Raw genomic sequence first — 18,914 nt, forward strand, 5'->3', positions numbered from 1 at the left:
TCCAAAGAAAAATGCAAAAACAATGCAATGTTATATGATTTAATAAAACATGTAGATAATGTATATTTAAATTATTATTAATCCTAAATTTATTTATTAATTTCTGCATGTATTTTTGTTTATATTCAATACTTTAAACTTAAACGAATTTGTTTGTTTTTTTCAAATATTTATTTATTTATTTATTTATTTATTTATTTATTTATTTGTTTTTGCTTGGAATCCTAGACTAGGCTTTTAACCTTAAAAATATCCCAAACACTTGACCAATAATGCATTTGTGGATATGTTTTTATTCTCAACTCCCATTTGTTTATTTGTTCATTTATAAATCTTTCCGTATGTCATTCTATTTATTTGTGAATATTTATTGTTTATTACATTTAAATTTAAAATCATAATCTTTTTCTCTTTTTGGAATAATGGAACCAAACTAACCCCATACTTCTACTGCACTTTCCTCTTGTTTATTGGCTTCTCTTTTGATTTGGGGTCAGTTTGAGAAGCCAATATCTGGTGCAAATCTCCAGCAACACCCAGTGGTGTGTTGTATGTGAGACAGTTTCTCTCATAGACATGGACTGCTTATATAAAACACAAACGGTCAGATAGTTGTCGATTGGATGGAAGTTTTAATCTTGTCTGAAATGTAATCTGTGGCTGTCCATGTTTATGAAGAAATATGACTGTAGATACTGAAGGAGAGGCCCTTAGTATCTCTTAACCTAATGACATCTTTGTTTTTCCCTGTACTGACCTGTTGATTGCTGACTACTAAACTCAATGTGACTTTGGTACTAACCCCAGTTGACCAAAAAAAAGGGGTTCTAGATGCAAGAACATAAATACAGGAGTAGGAGTTAACTGAAGTGACTGAAGCTAAAACCAAAAGCAAAGCACACCAAGTCTGAAGTGACTAAAAATGAATAATAATAAAAATGTTTGAAAACCATATTTTACACAAGAACGATTTACCATTAGTATATGGAAGATTTTTTGCAATTGTAAAAATGCACAACAACAATGCAGTTAAATAATACTTTTACTGTTTTTTATTAACAAATAATAAATAAGCCTAAGACACTTCCAGAAACAAATGGTAAGAAATGAATGGTTATTATTATTATTATTATTATTATTATTATTATTATGATAATAAAGTAATACATTAATAAATTTGGTCACACTTTATTTTAATGTAAACTATTTACAATGTTAACAAACAATTAACTAAGACTTTAAGCTCAATAAACTACTAACGATCTTCTTATTAATAGCTTGTAAGGTAAAAGTTTAGGGGTTTAGGGTTGTAAAATAAGATCATACTTTCATTTCACCCTGATGAAGGCAAGTGTTTGCCAAAACTCACATAGGCACAGTTTTAAGGAATAGCCATGTCGATACAGGCTTTTTAATATTTTTTCCACATTTTTCTAGTGCCTTGGACTTACCTTTTCTGTTTATTCTGATAAATCCCTCATCCAAAGAGCACCGACACATTATATAAACTACCCCTGAGCACTTTGTGTTTGATTTTGGATTTTCATACTTTCACTTTATTTGTGCTAATAAACTGTTAATATCTTAACAATAGTCAAATAATAAGCCAGTATAGTAAATGGTGTGAACTGTTACTTAAATTAAATTGTTACCATAAATGTATACCTAAAATAATAGACCAAAGAGTTTGGATTGATTACATTGTTAAAAAATAACTAATAATATTTAGTATTAAATACTCTATTAATTAAATTAAAATATAAAAATTGTACAATATATATTCTAAACTTTTTGCATAGTCTGTGTTGAAATAAAATGAATAATTTATTATAAATAGTAACATATCGTTACTGTACAATGTTTGAAACTTGAGTTCATAAACATGCAGTTTTCATTTAGCAAGTTTTTTAGGGAGAAATTCCAGGCTTGGTATGAATTATCTGCAAAAACTCAAACAGAGAAGACTGAACAAACAACTATCTTGTTTTATTCATATTATTTATATTAATGTTAAGAACATTTTCTTTAACCACATACATACTGAGCCTTAGATCATATTACTATTAACTGATCCCAAATACTGTAGGATTGTACAATATAATAATTCCAAATAAACATATGCAGATACAGTATATCGCTAGCCGTCCACCAACCCTGCCAGGCAGCTTTGCATGCTACTAAATTTGGTCAGAAGCCTCTTTTAGTGCCCATGCAGCCGTTGTGCTTCTTCCTCTCTCTTTCTCCTCTGACCCCTTGCTCTTGCATGCCCCGATCCTCTTTTATAGGGAAAAAGAGAGAAATGTATGAGCATCCTGTCTTCTGTTTGGCGTCACAAGTGATGGATTTAACCATTCGTGAGTACCCTGCTCATCCGGAGCCACTCCATCACTTCCGCCTCCCAAACTTCAGTTCTCCATTTCCACATTTTTTGCATTCTGACTCGCACTGTCCTCCTCTCGTCTGCTTGCCTTTTTTTTTAAGTGTAAATCAGTCACAGCTCTTTCTGTGGATTGATCAGAGTCGGCTTGTTTTCTGATTATTCTTTCTGTTGTGACTTGAATGCATTTTTACTTTGCTTTTGTGTAAGTCACTTCTCCCCACCTTTGTCGTTTTTTTATCGATGTGTCCCAGGTTTACAGTTTTGGTCAGGTACAGGGTAAATGTAAATAATTGATATCACCTCCAGTCACAGGGATTTTTGGAGTCATTGTGTTTCGAAACATGTTTTCAACCAGTATGTTTTTGTCACTTCAACAGCTTTTCACTGTGCGTCTTCACTATTTTTATGTGTGGTTTGGGTAATTGCTTCTTTCTTGGGTTAATTTGGATTCAGACATGTTTGTAAGAGAAGTAAACTTTATAGAAGATTTCCAAAAATAATTATATAGAATTCTGTAAATTTTATATATATATATATATATATATATATATATATATATATATATATATATATATATATATATATATATATATTTATTTTATATATATATATATATATATATATATATATACATATATATATATATATATATATATATATATATATATATATATATATATATATATATATATATATATATATCAATGTTTTATAAAAGAAGGGATGTATAATACTTGAGTAGATGAATTGTATTGGTATACAGGTATTTCCACTTTACTGAAGTACCATTACAATTACAGGATGTATTCATATTTCATTTTATGAAATTATACATGTAGAGATTTCTATATGATACATGTATTCATTGTAGTTTGCAAGATATAGGAGCAATATCACACTCGTAAAAGTGCGAAATGGCTATACATCGGCACTGGTGGGAGGCGTGCGGGCCTTAGTATCCCACCAGTGACAATATACAGCCATATTGCACTGCTAGGTGTGTGATATTGTGTTTTTACAACAGTTCAACGGCATACTCATGTATATAGAAAACCAAATCAAACACGGAGAGTTTAAAAACCCTTTTGTATGATGAACAATTTTCTTCCATCATTTGTTCACATTTGCAGCTGATGTCTGAACAGCAGAAACCATTGTTAATTCTCACACGTCACTTTAGGGCTAGTATTTGAATGATTCTGTAGCGGTTATTTCTAAAGTGATAACAAAACAGGTGATTTTGCTCATATTTTAAGATTATAAGGCTGATTGGCATGAAATGTCATCAGTCTAGAGACATTTCTCTGTATTTCTCTGTTGCAATCGGGATTTCACAATAAATGACCCTGAAAAAGCCAAAGTAATGCAAACACTACCAGATTACTTTTGTGTTTGCTATAAGGAAAAACTCTAAACACATGCAGGCATTTCTTCTTTCTTTCTATTTACTGAACTAGTCTGCAGTAACGAAAATAGGTGACTCATTAGGAACAAACAGATGGCCGACCAAAACGTAACTCAGGCATGGATGGTTCAAGCAGCAGCTCCAGCTCTAGCGATGAAGAAATTATTATTGTTCACCAGTGCAATAAGCAGCTAAACGTTCATATCGCCTCTAGCCATCTTCTTCAATGTGCGCCCGCATTGATAGTTTTGCACTAGAGCGCCTCCAAGTGCTGTTTACTGTAACTTCAGCAGCTCCGTGCACTTAAACAAAAGTGCGGATCTGATTGGTGGAGAAGGTTTTGACACGGCGCATCAAAACAAAAAAAAAACGAGCATGAGGCGTTTTTTTTTTTTTAAATGATGCTTTTTTTCACCTGACGTTTTGCGCGTTGGTGTGCACGATCACATTGATGCCCTTTAGTTAGTCACGAGGCGCTAAACGTTGTCAGAAAACGCGAGCAAAAAACGTCTCTGTGTGCACGGGCCTTAACAGTTATAATTATTTTATTGACTCTATTATAATTTAACTAGACTTTTACAGCCCTGTTTAAAAGGTTTCTTGTCGTTTTCTTGTAGTGTTTCCCTCAGTGAAGGACACAGTGAAGCACCAGTCTGTCACTGTCAGCTCTTTCTTCTCACTCCTCTTTCTTTCCTTCACTATCTACTTCTCCATCAGATCTCACATTTGAAACAAAAACAAAGCTGACCTCTTCTTCATTTTCTCTCTCCCTTTTGTTCTCCTCTTTCTTTCTTTCTTTCTTTCTTTCTTTCTTTCTTCCTTCCTTCCTTCTTTTAGTAGAAAAATCTCAGAAGGATCAGAGGGATCCAGGTGACATCTTTTGTCTGACTTACTACCAAACCCATTTTAAAACGACCCCTCCTTCACTTTAAAACATAACCAACTCACAACATTCGCATGGTGTGATGAAGGTAACCATGTAAATGTTGCGACAATGTTATGTTAATCTCTCCTGAAGTGTCTGCATTGCATCCAAGTGAAGATGCATTTTCCATAAGCTGGTAAGAGCTGTGGTTAACTTTACCAGTCTATGGAACATGCAGAGCGAGTATTTCTTTAATTCATACCTAAAATTCATAAGAAACTGATAGTTTGTCTGAATTAATTATGATTCATGATTGAAGTGATACTTTCTCTGCACTAAATGTGTGATTAAGAAAAATCAAGAACACTTTATTGTAAGATTCAATCTTGTAACATTGGTTAATATTTTACAGTTCATAAAATAGAAAATACTGTTAATAATGCAACAGAAGTTGTTACTTTAGTGTATGATGATTGTAAAAATAAGTGTTTGTCATTCTAAATTAATACCATGCAATATAAATGCTTTTCATAATATTAAAGGTGCCATAGAATGCATTGATACAGTCTCTTAGGTATGTGGAAAAATTCTTCAGAAATGAAATTACCATCCCATTTAAAACCCTAGGATTTGCCCCTAGACTGCAGTAAAAAAGTCTGTTTTTACCTTATTTGGAAGGGTCATGAATATTAATGATTAGCTTTGCTCTGATTGCCTGTTTCACAGCAGCTTACACAGATGTAAACTGTCAAGCATGAACACAGGAGCTGTAATGTGCTCAGAAATACAAGCACACAAAATAAGTATACTTCAGTTGTCAACGACAAAAAAGTAAGTGTACAAATAGAGATGCCTTGTCAAATCATGTTAGTTTAGCTTGAGTGAGCTACAGTATCTGTAACCTTTTGTATTTTCTCGTCAGCCTGGAACAATGCTGCATAATTACAAACCGATCTTAGTTCATTTTATTGGAATTTCATGTGATTGTTTTGGAATCCACCAGGTCATAAAATCGCTTCAAATATCACTGCTTCTGTACGATTGTCAAATCAACTTTTTTTTCTCCATTTGCTCCATGTCTGTTAATTAATGAAGTAAATATCTAAGAAAATGAAGTCCCAAAAACATGTGATCATCATCCTTATTACTTTTTACATTACACTTTTGTTACCAAAGCAAAGACTGACAAATTTTACCACTAGAATACCCTTAATTTTACCGTAGCCTACTATTAATAATCTATCAATAAACAGTCGATGTTATGTGATTATTCATCTGTTTTTTCAGTGGTCTTTAGCTCAGGTATGTCATTTTATTAAGCTCTTATTAATCCCAGGTAAATAGATTTTCATTTTATGGCACCTTTAGGAATGTTGATATGAATAATAATTGCAGATTTTAAATGTATTAAATAATAATTTAACTAAATAAATGTAAAGGTCTGAAAGCATGGTAGCTTTTTTATTTTATGAAAAGAAAATCTCTAAATAAAATGTCATCAATAATATATTTTTTGCATTAACTAATGTTTGCAAATTGAACCTTAGTGCAAAGTGTTCTGAAAATAAATAATAAAAAGGGTTAAAGAGATTGACTATAAATGAAAGAGAGCACCTATAAAAGTTCACCTATAAATGAAAATTCTGTCAACATTTACTCGTTTTTTTACTCATTAAGAATGTGTTTCAATTTCTTTCTTTTGTTCAACACAAAAGAACATTCATTTAACTTGAACTTTGAAACCAATAACCATTGACTTCCATAGTATTTACATACAAGTTTTCAGCTTTTAACAGAAGAAAGAAACTCATTAAGATTTATAACCACTTGAGGTTGAGTAAATAGTAAGTACGTTTTCAATTATTGGTGAACTATCTATTTTAATAGCAATACACATGCACAATTAATGCTTTTTTATGTTTTTCCCCCCACATCATATTGCTGATTTCCCATTGGCGTGAATATGGTGGTGTTATGACACAGTGGGATGGTTTCTAAAACCTTGAAAAATATTTCTGATATTACCATGCACATCATGAATTGGTTTAGAAATAATTTCTAAAATGTCTTGAATTAGCACCATCAGGTTTTCCAAATAGTCTTTTTAAAACATAATAATCAAATGCTAATGCCTGATGTTGCACTACATGGCATTTTATCCCTGCATGGACAGTAACCCTTTAAAAGTCCACAATATTACACTTTCCTCAGTCGTCTGTCTTACTGAAGCAACTAAAGATGACTGAGAAACGATTAGAGGAAAGGTCAGAGGGTTAATTCACATTTAGGGGCTGTGTGCTTTGTGTTTAATGATGAAAGCTGAGTTGACTGAGAGGGGCGTTACTATTCAAAATCATGTTAATTGTTTTGACATGCAATTACTTCTCTTCATAGTTCTTTTGTCTTTGTTTTCCTCCATCAAATGTTGAATAATGAGTGATCCTAAAACCCAGAAAGCACAAACAAATCCAGCAGCAGATAAACAAACAAAACACCAATGACCAAACACCCTCTCAGCCAATACTGAAGCCTTCATATTTAGATAAAAACATGTATACTATGGTCTCAAAAAAGTCTCTTTGATTTGCAAATCCATTTTTAAGCAACAGTACCATTTGCCTCACATTGTGTGTGTGTCTGTTCATTGTGATAAGCATTCATTTTAACAGTTGTACTGTTGGAATTCAGTTTAAAATAACACTTACAGCTAATATTTCTATTGTCAACTAACATATTTAAAGAAGCACTCCTCTGTTTTTTGGAAATCGACTCATTTTACGAGTCACTTAGTGTAAAACAGACTAATTTGACTATTTTTAATTCATACAGACGGACTTGTAAGAGGTATTTTAGCTTAGCTTAGCATAGATCATTAAATCAGATTCGACTATAAGCATTTTACATTAGCACATCAGCCTAGAAAATAGCAATTGTCCCATTTCTGTTGGCCTTAGTACATTGTGTAACTACAAAAGGATCAAGGTTTTAACAGGACAATTTGTTTTTTTATTGTTTTTAGCAAGATGCTAATGGTCTAATCCGTTTCAATAATTTATGCTAAGTTAAGCTAAAATTTAGAGATTGGCTAAATGGACTCAGAAAGGGTTCAACTTAACTGTTTAACCCTAGGGGAGTTCAAATAAGCTTATTAAGATAAAAAAGTGAAGTGATCCTTTCCTAAGTTTAAGTATAACCTATTAAAGGGCATACTTCCCCTGAAAATAAAATTCTGCCATCAATTCTCATTCACTTGTATCAAACCTGTTTGAGTATCTTGCTTCTGTTAATTACATTTTTGAGGGAACTATCTCTTTAAGAGAAAGGTGCTATCTTTGTGTAATTTAAGAGAACGATAAGAAATGTGATGACATGTATTCCTGCATGTGCTGAACATTATGCATGATGACTATAACATATTTGTTGTTGTTTTTTATCAGTTTTTCCCCCCTCAGTTCCATGATTTGACTCATTATACTTGCATTGTTCTTTATTGACTCATTACGGTTCATGTCTACACAGCGGAGTGTTGACAGAGTGTCAAGATTATGTTAAGTCGTTAACTAAGATAGCACAGTTGATGTATGCAGCAGCTTATTTGTGTTTCATTAAGTCAGTTTTTCCTTCTTTTCTGTCCCCAGAGAGATTGTTTATGAAATTCATATGAAAATTTCAACAAAATCCTGTCACATCTATAAAGTTTTCTTCATAGCAGATATGTTTATGAAGTGACATTACTTTTTAATTACCAGCATTGTTAAAAGGTACGATATTTATTCTATGTTGTAGACAGTATGCTGTCAGTTAAAAAAGCAACAACATTTGGAGTGTAGTTTGTAGTTTAGAGAGCAGAAAGTCTGTTTTTTGTGTATTTCTCTGTTTTGTCCATATTTACTGTTGTACCTTTGTGCCACAGAAAATGTAGGGCGCTTAGTCACACCTGCCAAAAAGCTTGAGGACACACTCCGTCTGGCCGAGCTGGTCATTGAGGTGCTTCAGCAAAACGAGGAACATCATGCAGAGGTGAATGTGCCAGACATGACATGCTTGACATATTACATGCCTAAATACACAAGCACGAAATGAAGTACATCAGGAGAAGTACATCAAAACAAACTGCTGCTTGAATAATAGGAGTATTCGAGTCACAACTATAACATGCGAAGGAACAGTTGAAATGATGTGAAAATACACTGAATATTCATTCAGCTCCAGGCCAACCATGATGTAAATGGTTTTCTTTCTTCAGCCAAAGAGAAATGAAGATTCCTATAATTCCAGAATTTTTCTCAATCTAATGCAAGTGAATAGGGCTTCCCAAAAGCATTATAAAACATGTGTAGAAAAATAGAGCATGAAAATCATCCAGCAGACTTCATTATGCTTTCCGAACACACTTAAAAATCATTGTAGATGCTCTGAAGTAATTGTTAAAACCTATGTGAATGTGTAAGAAAAAAGTTAAAAGGTCACCTGCAGGACAATCGGCAGATTACACCCTACATTTTTTCAAGTACAAGTATAGTACAGTGTGATTATAATTAAAGGTTTTGATTGTAATTTATAGTATTTTATTATCATTTTAATGAACTTACATGTCAATTAATTAAAAAGAGCAGAAAAAAATAAAAACACACAAAACATAAAAAAAATAAAAAATAAAAAACTTAAATTGCTGAACGAAAAATAAATATAAATAAAAGAAAAAAATCTGTCAATTGATTTATTTGTCTGTCAAGGTTGTGTGTATTAATTTGAAGCTAGCTAAATATGATTTTTGCACCATAAAAAAAATATTAACATTGAGTCCCATTTCAGTGAATGAAGAGTAGATGTAAAAAAATTCTGAAATATATCCCTCCCATGCCTTTCTGTTCTGTTGATAGAGGAAATAAGGTCATATAAATAATTATGAGAATTTATTTCTGGGCAAACTATTCTTTTAAGTGTTTTCCATCTTTAAAAAAAAATGCTTCCCCAATGGCTGCTTGCTCTGTTTAGGTAGCAATACCTATTAGAGTAGCCATCATTCTTTTTCAAACAACAGCAGAATATATTTGTGTTTTTAAATCATGTGTTCCGCAGGCTACACGCTCAAGTACGGGAGGTCAGGCGGTACAGTATTTTTTTTATTTTATTTGACTTTTTTTGCTGTCATCTGTGCCGCACCCTGCGCTTGCATGCCAGCCTCATGATCTGGCCTGCCGTGAAAAAGGCATTACATGGGCAAATCAGGGTTCAGGCACCAGCAAGGGTGCATTGTAGATTTCATTTCAGTTAATTCAGAATTGAAGATAGATTTTTAGTTATATGCAGTTCTTATAGATTTATAGATTCTCTGTAGAATTAACTGAACTGAAATGACTGTCACATTGACTGAGTAAATTGAAGTTTGGGGGCATCGGAGTCAATGGACAAAGATACTACAGTTGTTTTATGTATGAAGTACAGCCAGATTTATTTCAAGTTTACTGTCATTGTTTTGTTTAGAAAGATGGATAATAATAAAATAATGAATATATTACTTTGGTCCAATGTCCAAAAATGGATATACAAATAAATAAATAAACAGCTGTAGTACTTCTACTCTCTTTCATTTTTTAAATCTTTGTTTAGTTTGTTTTGATTTTTTTCTATTTGTTTTTTTCATTGTTTTGTTTTAATTAACTTTTTAAATCAAGCTTTTACTTTCAATTGTATTCTTTTATTTTGTTGTTGTTGTTGTTTTCAATTTTTTCAATGTTCAATGTCTAGTTTTCAATGCTATTTTGGTTTGATTTTTTTCTACTTTTGTTTGTTTGATTTAGTTTTTACTTTGGTTTTGTTTGTTTTCATTTGCTTTTTCCTTTGATTATATTTTAGTTGTGTCATTTTTCTTTTCTTTTGATTTTCGTTTTAGGTTTGACATTAACACTTCTGGTAACATGTTCACTAAACCACTAAAGAGATAACTCATCCAAAGCTCACTAAAATATAAGTTTGTGTGTTTGTTAGTTGTTGTTTTTTTTTTTTTTTTTATATAAAATAAGTTTTGTTACCACACTGACTTGTGTAAATATATATATATACTTAAAATATCAGTTCAAAATATTAAGGGGAAATTTTAATGTGTAAAAAAATTATTTGCAAAGCTGGCATCCCTTTTTGGGTGAGCTATCCCTTTAAGAGCATAAAACCATTTTATTAAACATTTCCACAAAAATGCATGGGATCATTTACAATATTTTACACAATCCAGCCATTTATCATGCCACTGAATTTGCATGTTCAGCAGATCTATGCATGTGCAACATGCACACCAATATTCAAAAAGATAATAAACACTACAATAAAGCTACCAAATGGTCTCAAGCATAAGAATTAGGTAAACATTTTTGTGTTATTTTATTTGTTTTCAAATAGTTTTTCAATAGCATTTTTTAAAGGAATGCTCCACTTAAAATTAAATTAAAATTATATTTAAAATATATATATATAATATTATTCCCTAATATAAGTTCCCTAGAATTAAACTGTTAAGTTTTACCATTTTTTAAACCATTCAGTTGATATTCAGGTCTGGCAGGATCAATTTTACCTTAGCATAGTTAATTTATTCAGAGTAGACCACTGGTTCTCAAACTGTGGTACATTTCCGGTTCTTTGATTATAATGTTAGAATGAGCGTTTATTCCTAGCCATATTGGCCTTGAAAATATGTAAATGTAACTACCAAAGAGTCAACCTTTAAATACAAAACCTATCAAAACACTTTTTTTGAGAGATGCTAATGGTCATATGCTAAGCTAAACTAAAAGTGATCCTGCCAGACGCAAAAATCAGCTGAACAGATTACAAGAGTTAGACAATAGTTTTTAATGAATTTATTTATTTTTTTTAAGTAGAGTGTTCTTTTAAATAACTTTAATGGTGAAGCATTTATGATAATAAGGTATTCGTTTGAAAACAGAGTGAAGAAAATCTGACGTAACTCTCACTGTTTTCCATTACTTGTTTGTTGGCTGGGAAACGTTGGACAGGGTAAAGAGGTATGTAGACACTATAGAGCCTCCTCCATGTGCATGTCAGCCCCTGCACCATGGATGGAGGGATTTCCACCTTCTCCCTCCTAATTTTTTTCCTCCCCATCTCTGCCTGGACACCCATCCTCTCCCCGGTCAGCCATCCCCATGGAGCGTTGAGCAAGTGGCTTGTGTTCCTCCACAAGCACAAAGGGGGACAGTGCTTCACGTGTAGAAGCAGACCCCCTCCAAAAAAAAAAAAAAAAAAGAAAATGGGACTGGGACTGGGTCTCATTTTCAGCCTTGCACAACCCCAGTAATTTCCAAACTCTCCTCTGTTTTGTGTCCTTCAGCTTGGTTTGGTCTGCTAGCTTCACTTACCAGCTCTAATTTTCAATATTAAACTGTAATCAAAAAGCCCTTTTCTTAATTTTGAGAGAGGTGTTGAAAGGATGAAAAGATGTTTGAGTGGTCAGTGATAATAGCATGCCTTTTTTAGTGGAAAAAGCTATATTTTACGTTACAGTAACTGCTCGTTTACTAACCCACATGGAAGCTTATTTCTGCCACAGAATAAAATAATATAAATGGTAATTGATATTTTATATCTTTCAATTCTGCATTTTTTAGGCCAATCTGAGAAAAAAAGGTTTAGAATTGCGAGAGAAAAAATCACAATTTTAAGAAATAAACTTATAATTCAGAGAAAGTGTGAATAGTAAGATAGAAAGAAATGCAGATTTGTGAAATATAAAATTACAATTATTAAAAAAAAATTATTCTGTGGAGTGGAATTTGCAGTTCGGCGTTTATAATTTGCAGTTGCAAGATATAATGTAAGCCTGTTTCCATCACAGTATATTAAAGAAATATAACAAAAATATCATTGTTTTTTTATCCTATAATTCTGACTTTTTCCCCCCACAATTGTGGGGTTACAAGTGACATTTGTTTTTTTTTTGTTTTTTTTCTAAATATTCTGCAAATGCAAGTTTATATATCTTTTTTCCAAGATCTGTTTGACAACTGATTGTTGTTAGAAACTTTTGAATTGCAAAATAGAAGCTCATAATTCTGACATTTTTTCTGAGTCTATATCTAACGGTTCTGATGTTTATTTCTCAGCATTGAGACATTATTTCAGAATTGCAAGTTTATAGGCAATATTTGTTATAGGCAAGTTCATAGGCAAGAGTTTGTTTTTCAAGATTGCAAGCAATAAATCTGCTATTGAAACACACAAACTTACAATACTGTCTGAAAAAAATCTAAACTAAATTGACAAACCTAGACAAGAAATGTATATTTTGAAATTCTTTTTAAAAATGTCTAAAAAAAAAGTTTTGTTTAGAGCTTGCAATTCTGGCTTTTTACTTAGAAGTTCTACTGTAAGGTGATATATAAAATTTCTGAGCAAAGAGAATTTCTAAAACATCTATAGTCTCACATTTGCATGAAATAAAGTCATTAATAAAGTTGCTATTTTAGAATACAAGCAAGTTTGAGAGAAGTCACATTCATAAATTGTGAACTCATAATTGAGAGATCTTAATGTCAAATTTCTGAAATATAAACCCAAAATTAGAGAAATAAACTTGCAGTTCTGAAAAAGAACAGCACAATTGTGAGATAAGAAAAAAAGAATTGACAATTACCATTTATAGATTTTTACTCAATGGCAGAAACAAGCTTCCTTTAACATGCATAGGACAGATATTCAACACAAGTGGATCAGTAGCTACAAAAAGACATGGTTATATGATAATTTGATCAGAAAAATAATGCAAAGACTGTCTTGCTGATCACTGCTTTTGCTGCATGCAGGGAATTTTTCTGCAACAGGTGCATCAATGCCTGTCCATTTACTTTCCATCTTTAAAATGCGAAGAAACTAAGGATGTATTTAAAATATAAATGAGTCAGGAGGAGAGATTAAAGAGAGAAGCATGAGAGTTGGAGTGCTTGAGATAAGCTCATGACTTTCCACAGACACAAACATCACAAATGTCACTGTTTTTAAAATTTGTCATCAATCGCAAAACTGTTGTCTTCCTATAATACTGTAGGTAATTTTTCTTATAATATGATCTTTTTTTTTAATAAATCTGTGGACTGTCATGCCCTTACAGTATGTGCACTTCAAGAGAAAGGGCTTTATATTACACTAAATGAGTATTTTTCAAATTTCTTCTGTTTTCTGGCTCTCATTTTCTTGCTTCTTGTCTGTGGTGATATGGCTGCAGGCGTTTGCTTGGTGGTCGGATCTGATGGTTGAACATGCGGAGACGTTTCTGTCTTTGTATGCTGTGGACATGGATGCGGCTCTCGAAGTCCAGCCGCCAGACAGCTGGGACAGTTTTCCTCTCTTTCAGCTGCTCAATGACTACCTACGCATTGACTGTAAGTATAGTACTCTGAGCTTCTCCGGATCAATCTACACTGTTTTAATGCCTTATTAAAGTTAGGATATTGCACAAGTTTCTAAAATACGTAATGTGCTGAGTAACTTCAAGTTGCATGTTTTTTAAACAAATAAAGATTTTTTTAATTTGTTTATTTGTTTACTTGCCTGTTTTGTGCATCAAGTAATATATCTGATAAATATGCGTTTTTTAAATACTTAAAATGTTTGCAATAAAAGCAGCAAATACACTCACCGGACACTTTATTAGCTACACCTTACTAGTACCAGGTTGGGCCAACTTTGTCTCCAGAACTGCCTCAATCCTTCGTGGCATAGATTCAACAAGTTACTGGAAATATTCCTCAGAGATTTTGGTCCATTTTGACATGATACCATCACACAGTTGCTGCAGATTTGTCGGCTGCACATCTATGATGCAAATCTTCCATTCTTTCACATCTCAAAGGTGCTCTGTTGGATTGAGATATGGTGACTGCAGAGACCATTTAAGTACAGTAAACTCATCATGTTCAAGATACCAGTCTGAGATGATTCGAGCTTTACGACATGGCACATTATCCTGCTGAAAGTAGCCATCAGAAGATGGGCCCAAAGTGTGCCAAGAAAATATCCCCCACACCATTACACCACCACCACCAACCATTGATAAAAGGCAGGATGGATCCATGCTTCATGTTGTTGACGCCAAATTCTGACCCTACCATCTGAATGTCACAGCAGAAATCGAGACTCATCAGACCAGATGTGAAAATCGCAGTGGATCAGTCCGTCTGGCACCATCGACCATGCCATGTTCAGTCACTTAAATAACCTTTCATCCCTATTCTGATGCTCGATTTGACCTGCAGCAGATCGTCTTGACCATGTTTATGTGCCTAAATGCAATGAGTTGCTGCTGATTACTTTTGTTAACAAGCAGTTGGACAGGTGTACCTAATAAAGTGGCCAGTGAGTGTATGTTTGGTGGTTTTGTTTTTGTATTTGACTATTTTCACTTTTCCTAATAAAATAATCTCCTAATTCAGCAGTCCTAATGATCAGTTTAAAAGGCATGTATTCAAAATGTTCAATAGAACAGACGTTTGGATTTATTTGTTTGTTTTGTGTTCAAAGTCTTTGAGGGTCACACTATATAATAATGTTTCGTTAGTTAATGCATTTCCTAACATGAACAGATTATGAACAATGTTTGTAGAGAATTTATTAATCAAAGTACTAATTCAATATCGATATCCAAATTCATACTTGTTAACATCAGTTAATGCACTGTCAGTTAACACGAACTAACAATGAACAACTTTACTTTCATAAACTAAGGTTAACTAACCTAAACCAATACTGTAATAGATTTATTGTTCATTGTTTGTTCATTTTGTGCAAATGCATTAACTATTCATTCATTCATTTTCTTTTCAGCGTAGTCCCTTTATTAATCTGGGGTCGCCACAGTGGAATGAACCACCAACTTATCCAGCACATGTTTTACGCAGTGGATGCCCTTCCAGCAGGAACCCATCACTGGGAAACAAATATACACCCTCATTTGCACACATACACTACGGACTATTTTAGCTTACCCAATTCACCTGTACCCCATGTCTTTTGACTTGTGGGGGAAACCGGAGCACCTGGAGGAAACTCACATGAACAAGGGGGGAACATGCAAACTCCACACAGAAACGCCAACTGACCCAGCCGAGGCTGGAACCAGCGATCTTCTTGCTGTGAGGTGACAGCACTACCTACTGCGCCACCACGTCGCTATTATTATTATTATGATTATTATTAATTAGGACATTCTTTATTTTTTTATTTTATGAAATATCTACTTGACACATGCAAACCACTGCTGAAATGTTCTAATCAGCAGGCATTTGTCATACCTACTGCGCCACTGCATCGCCCTAACATTACATGTACATATACAACCTTATTGTAAGGTGTTACTGTTTAAATAATATTTTTGGGACATTCATTTATTTGTTTGATTTTTTTTCTACACATCTAAGAAATTTTATATGCTGCATCCATCATGTGTTGATTTTAATAAGAAAATGCTTCTTATTGTTTAATATTATTTATTCAATAACATTTCAAAATAATACTAATGTGAAATTATTCCTACTAATCATTTTTTAAAAAATGTGTTGTTAAAATGTGTGAAATATAATCAAAAACCTCTTGAATAGTTCATATTTGTTTTATATCTATGTATTTTTGGCCACACAGTTTTCTAGATTCTCATTTATGTTACTTATATAGGATATATTGTGTGTTTTTTTTTTACATAATAAGACATAAAAATATCAATTTACTACTAATAATCACATAATAACCATCATTAACTGGTGACGCAGTGGCGTAGTGCTGTCGACTCACAGCAAGAAGGTCGCTGGTTCAAACGTCTGCTCAGTTGGCATTTCTGTGTGGAGTTTGCATGTTCTCCCTGCATTTGTGTGGGTTTCCTCTGGGTGCTCCGGTTTCCCCTACAGTCCAAAGACATGCGGTACAGGTGAATTGGGTAGGCAAAATTGTCCGTAGTGTATAAGTGTGTGTGTGTGTGTGTGTGGATGTTTCCCAGGGATGGGTTTTGGCTGGAAGGGCATCCGCTGTGTAAAAATGTGCTGGTAAGTTGGCGATAAATAAGTCAGATAAATAAATGGATAAATAAAGGGACTAAGCCGACAAGAAAATGAATGAATGAATAATCATCATTAGTAATGAGGATCTTAAACAATGTTGTAAAATAAAGAGCAAAATTATAGATGGCCTGCTATTGTCATTCCAACAACAAAAAGAAAAATCTTTATTATATGACACAAATGATAAAATCACATATAATCACAGTCATCATACACATTTGAAATTGGAAATTGTCATATCCGCAGTCCATAATTGCATAATTGTGATGCTGCGATCCAAACACATTGTCTGCCTGCAATAGTTTGCAAATTGCAGCTTTAAGGGAGCGTATTGAAGAATTAAGGTCTGAATAGTGAAGCGGCAGGGGCTCGGATGTAAAGCGTTTGCTCGGGGCCTCCTCACGTCTCTAATGAACTGAAGTCAATGGGCTGCTGTCCGTGGTGCTGAAGCTGCTCTGCTATAGGCTCACACTGACTAATTACACCACTGGCATTCTTTGCACAGCTTGACAGGTTGTTGTCTGGTAACCTATTCTTGATTTTCGATTGCTTTTTCAGCTGGGAGAGCAAGAGCTGCTGTGTGTGAGCGCGCATTTGTGTGTTTTTGAATACATGATTTATAACACAAATGTGTATTATGAGATGGTTAGTACAATGTAGACATGGTTTATGAGGCAATTTCTATGTCTTTGTAAACCAAATGGCTTACAAAAACATACATAACATGTTTAAAAAGCTTTATATATAATATTATTAATATTTTTTATATTACATATATATAGCAAACATTTTCTGTGAAGGTTTTGATGAATTAGGGTTATGGGATAGAATATACAGTTTGGAAAAAATAAAATTCAACTATATTTATGTCTCGTCTTTGTAAACTAGTTATCCAAGATATGTTTATATGTATTTAAAACATATATATATACACACATATTTAATGTTTTCTTTATATTTACCACATGCTTAACATTAATTTAGTAATTGATAAGTAATCAATTATTTATCTTAGTTAATTCATTTTCCTTCCGCTAGTCCCTTTATTAATCAGGGGTCGGCACAGCGGAATGAACCGCCAACTTATCCAGTATATGTTTTACACAGCGGATGCCCTTCCAGCTACAACCCAGTACTGGAAAACACCCATACACACTCATTCACACCCTCATACACTATGGAAAATTTAGTAAATTCAATTCACCTATACCCCACGCCAACACGGGCGGAGAACATGCAAACTCCACACAGAAATGCCAACAGCTGTGACTCGAACCAGCGACCTTCTTACTTGTGAGGCAACAGTGCTAACCACTGAGCCACTGTGCTGCCCATGTAATATATTGATAAATCAATTAAAATTTTTGCCAAGCATGTGGTAAAGGCAAAGAAAATGTTAAAAAAAATTTGAAGAATTGTTTTATTTTTTATTTACATATTTACCTTTTTTCATTCAATGTTTTTAGTAAATATTTTTCATTTGTTTTCTCATTTGAAATGTTTTTTTTTTGCATTTACCACATGCTTATAGCATTCATTTCTTTGTTTGTATCGGAAAGCATGTTTGTAATTGTTTTGTGTGAATTTTCTTTCTTTCTTTTCCTTGCATTTACCATGTTTATCATCCAGGCATTCATTCATTCATTCATTCATTCATTCATTCATTCATTCATTCATTCATTCATTCCTTCATTCATTCATTCAAGTATTTATTTATTTATCATTGTTTATTTTATAAAAGTATGTGTGTATAATTTTACAACATGCTTAACATTCATTCTAAATCATTTGTTCATTTATTTCACTGATTAATTAATTAATTAGTCCATTTATAACTTCTAATTAAAGAAATTTTCTACGTCAACAATGTCATAAAATCTAGTTTAATAATCCTTATGTGCACTCTTCCCTCAATCCTAACAAAAGCTACTGTCTCGTCAGTTTTAACACCATCTATTCCTGAAAGTCACACATACAGTACATTACGACTCCTCACACACAAACATAAACACAAAACTAGTCCTCCAGCATCAGTGTGCATGTGTGGAGCAGGACGTGCAGTGTGGAGGTCATTATCTGTGCCTGTAGCATTAAAGCTGAAGCCACGAAACAGCAGACAGGCGCTAAAGCTCAAGCCATTCATGCTGCTAATGAGAGCCGCTGGACAAACTCGGTCTCTCGCTTGCGGTCAGACACCAC

The 18,914-nt window shown here is 33.2% G+C and overlaps 1 protein-coding gene across 27 annotated transcripts in view; it reads left to right on the forward strand.

The window, feature by feature from the left end:
• cadpsa (Ca2+-dependent activator protein for secretion a) overlaps positions 1–18,914 on the forward strand; it is a 252,412-nt gene that overhangs the window by 181,705 nt on the left and 51,793 nt on the right. For 6 of the 27 annotated variants that reach the window (XM_073916638.1, XM_068224329.2, XM_073916640.1 and 3 more), the window contains 2 exons: positions 8,564–8,670; positions 13,892–14,048. In XM_073916638.1, coding sequence (XP_073772739.1) covers positions 8,564–8,670; positions 13,892–14,048 — 264 coding nt within the window. Of the gene's footprint in view, positions 1–2,285; positions 2,355–4,622; positions 4,656–8,563; positions 9,330–9,732; positions 9,763–13,891; positions 14,049–18,914 lie in introns of those variants that run through there. The other 21 variants (XM_068224321.2, XM_073916633.1, XM_073916639.1 and 18 more) reach the window with 8 other exon arrangements.

The sequence above is a fragment of the Danio rerio genome, chromosome 11, assembly GCF_049306965.1.
Source record: "Danio rerio strain Tuebingen ecotype United States chromosome 11, GRCz12tu, whole genome shotgun sequence".
Lineage (NCBI taxonomy): Eukaryota > Metazoa > Chordata > Actinopteri > Cypriniformes > Danionidae > Danio > Danio rerio.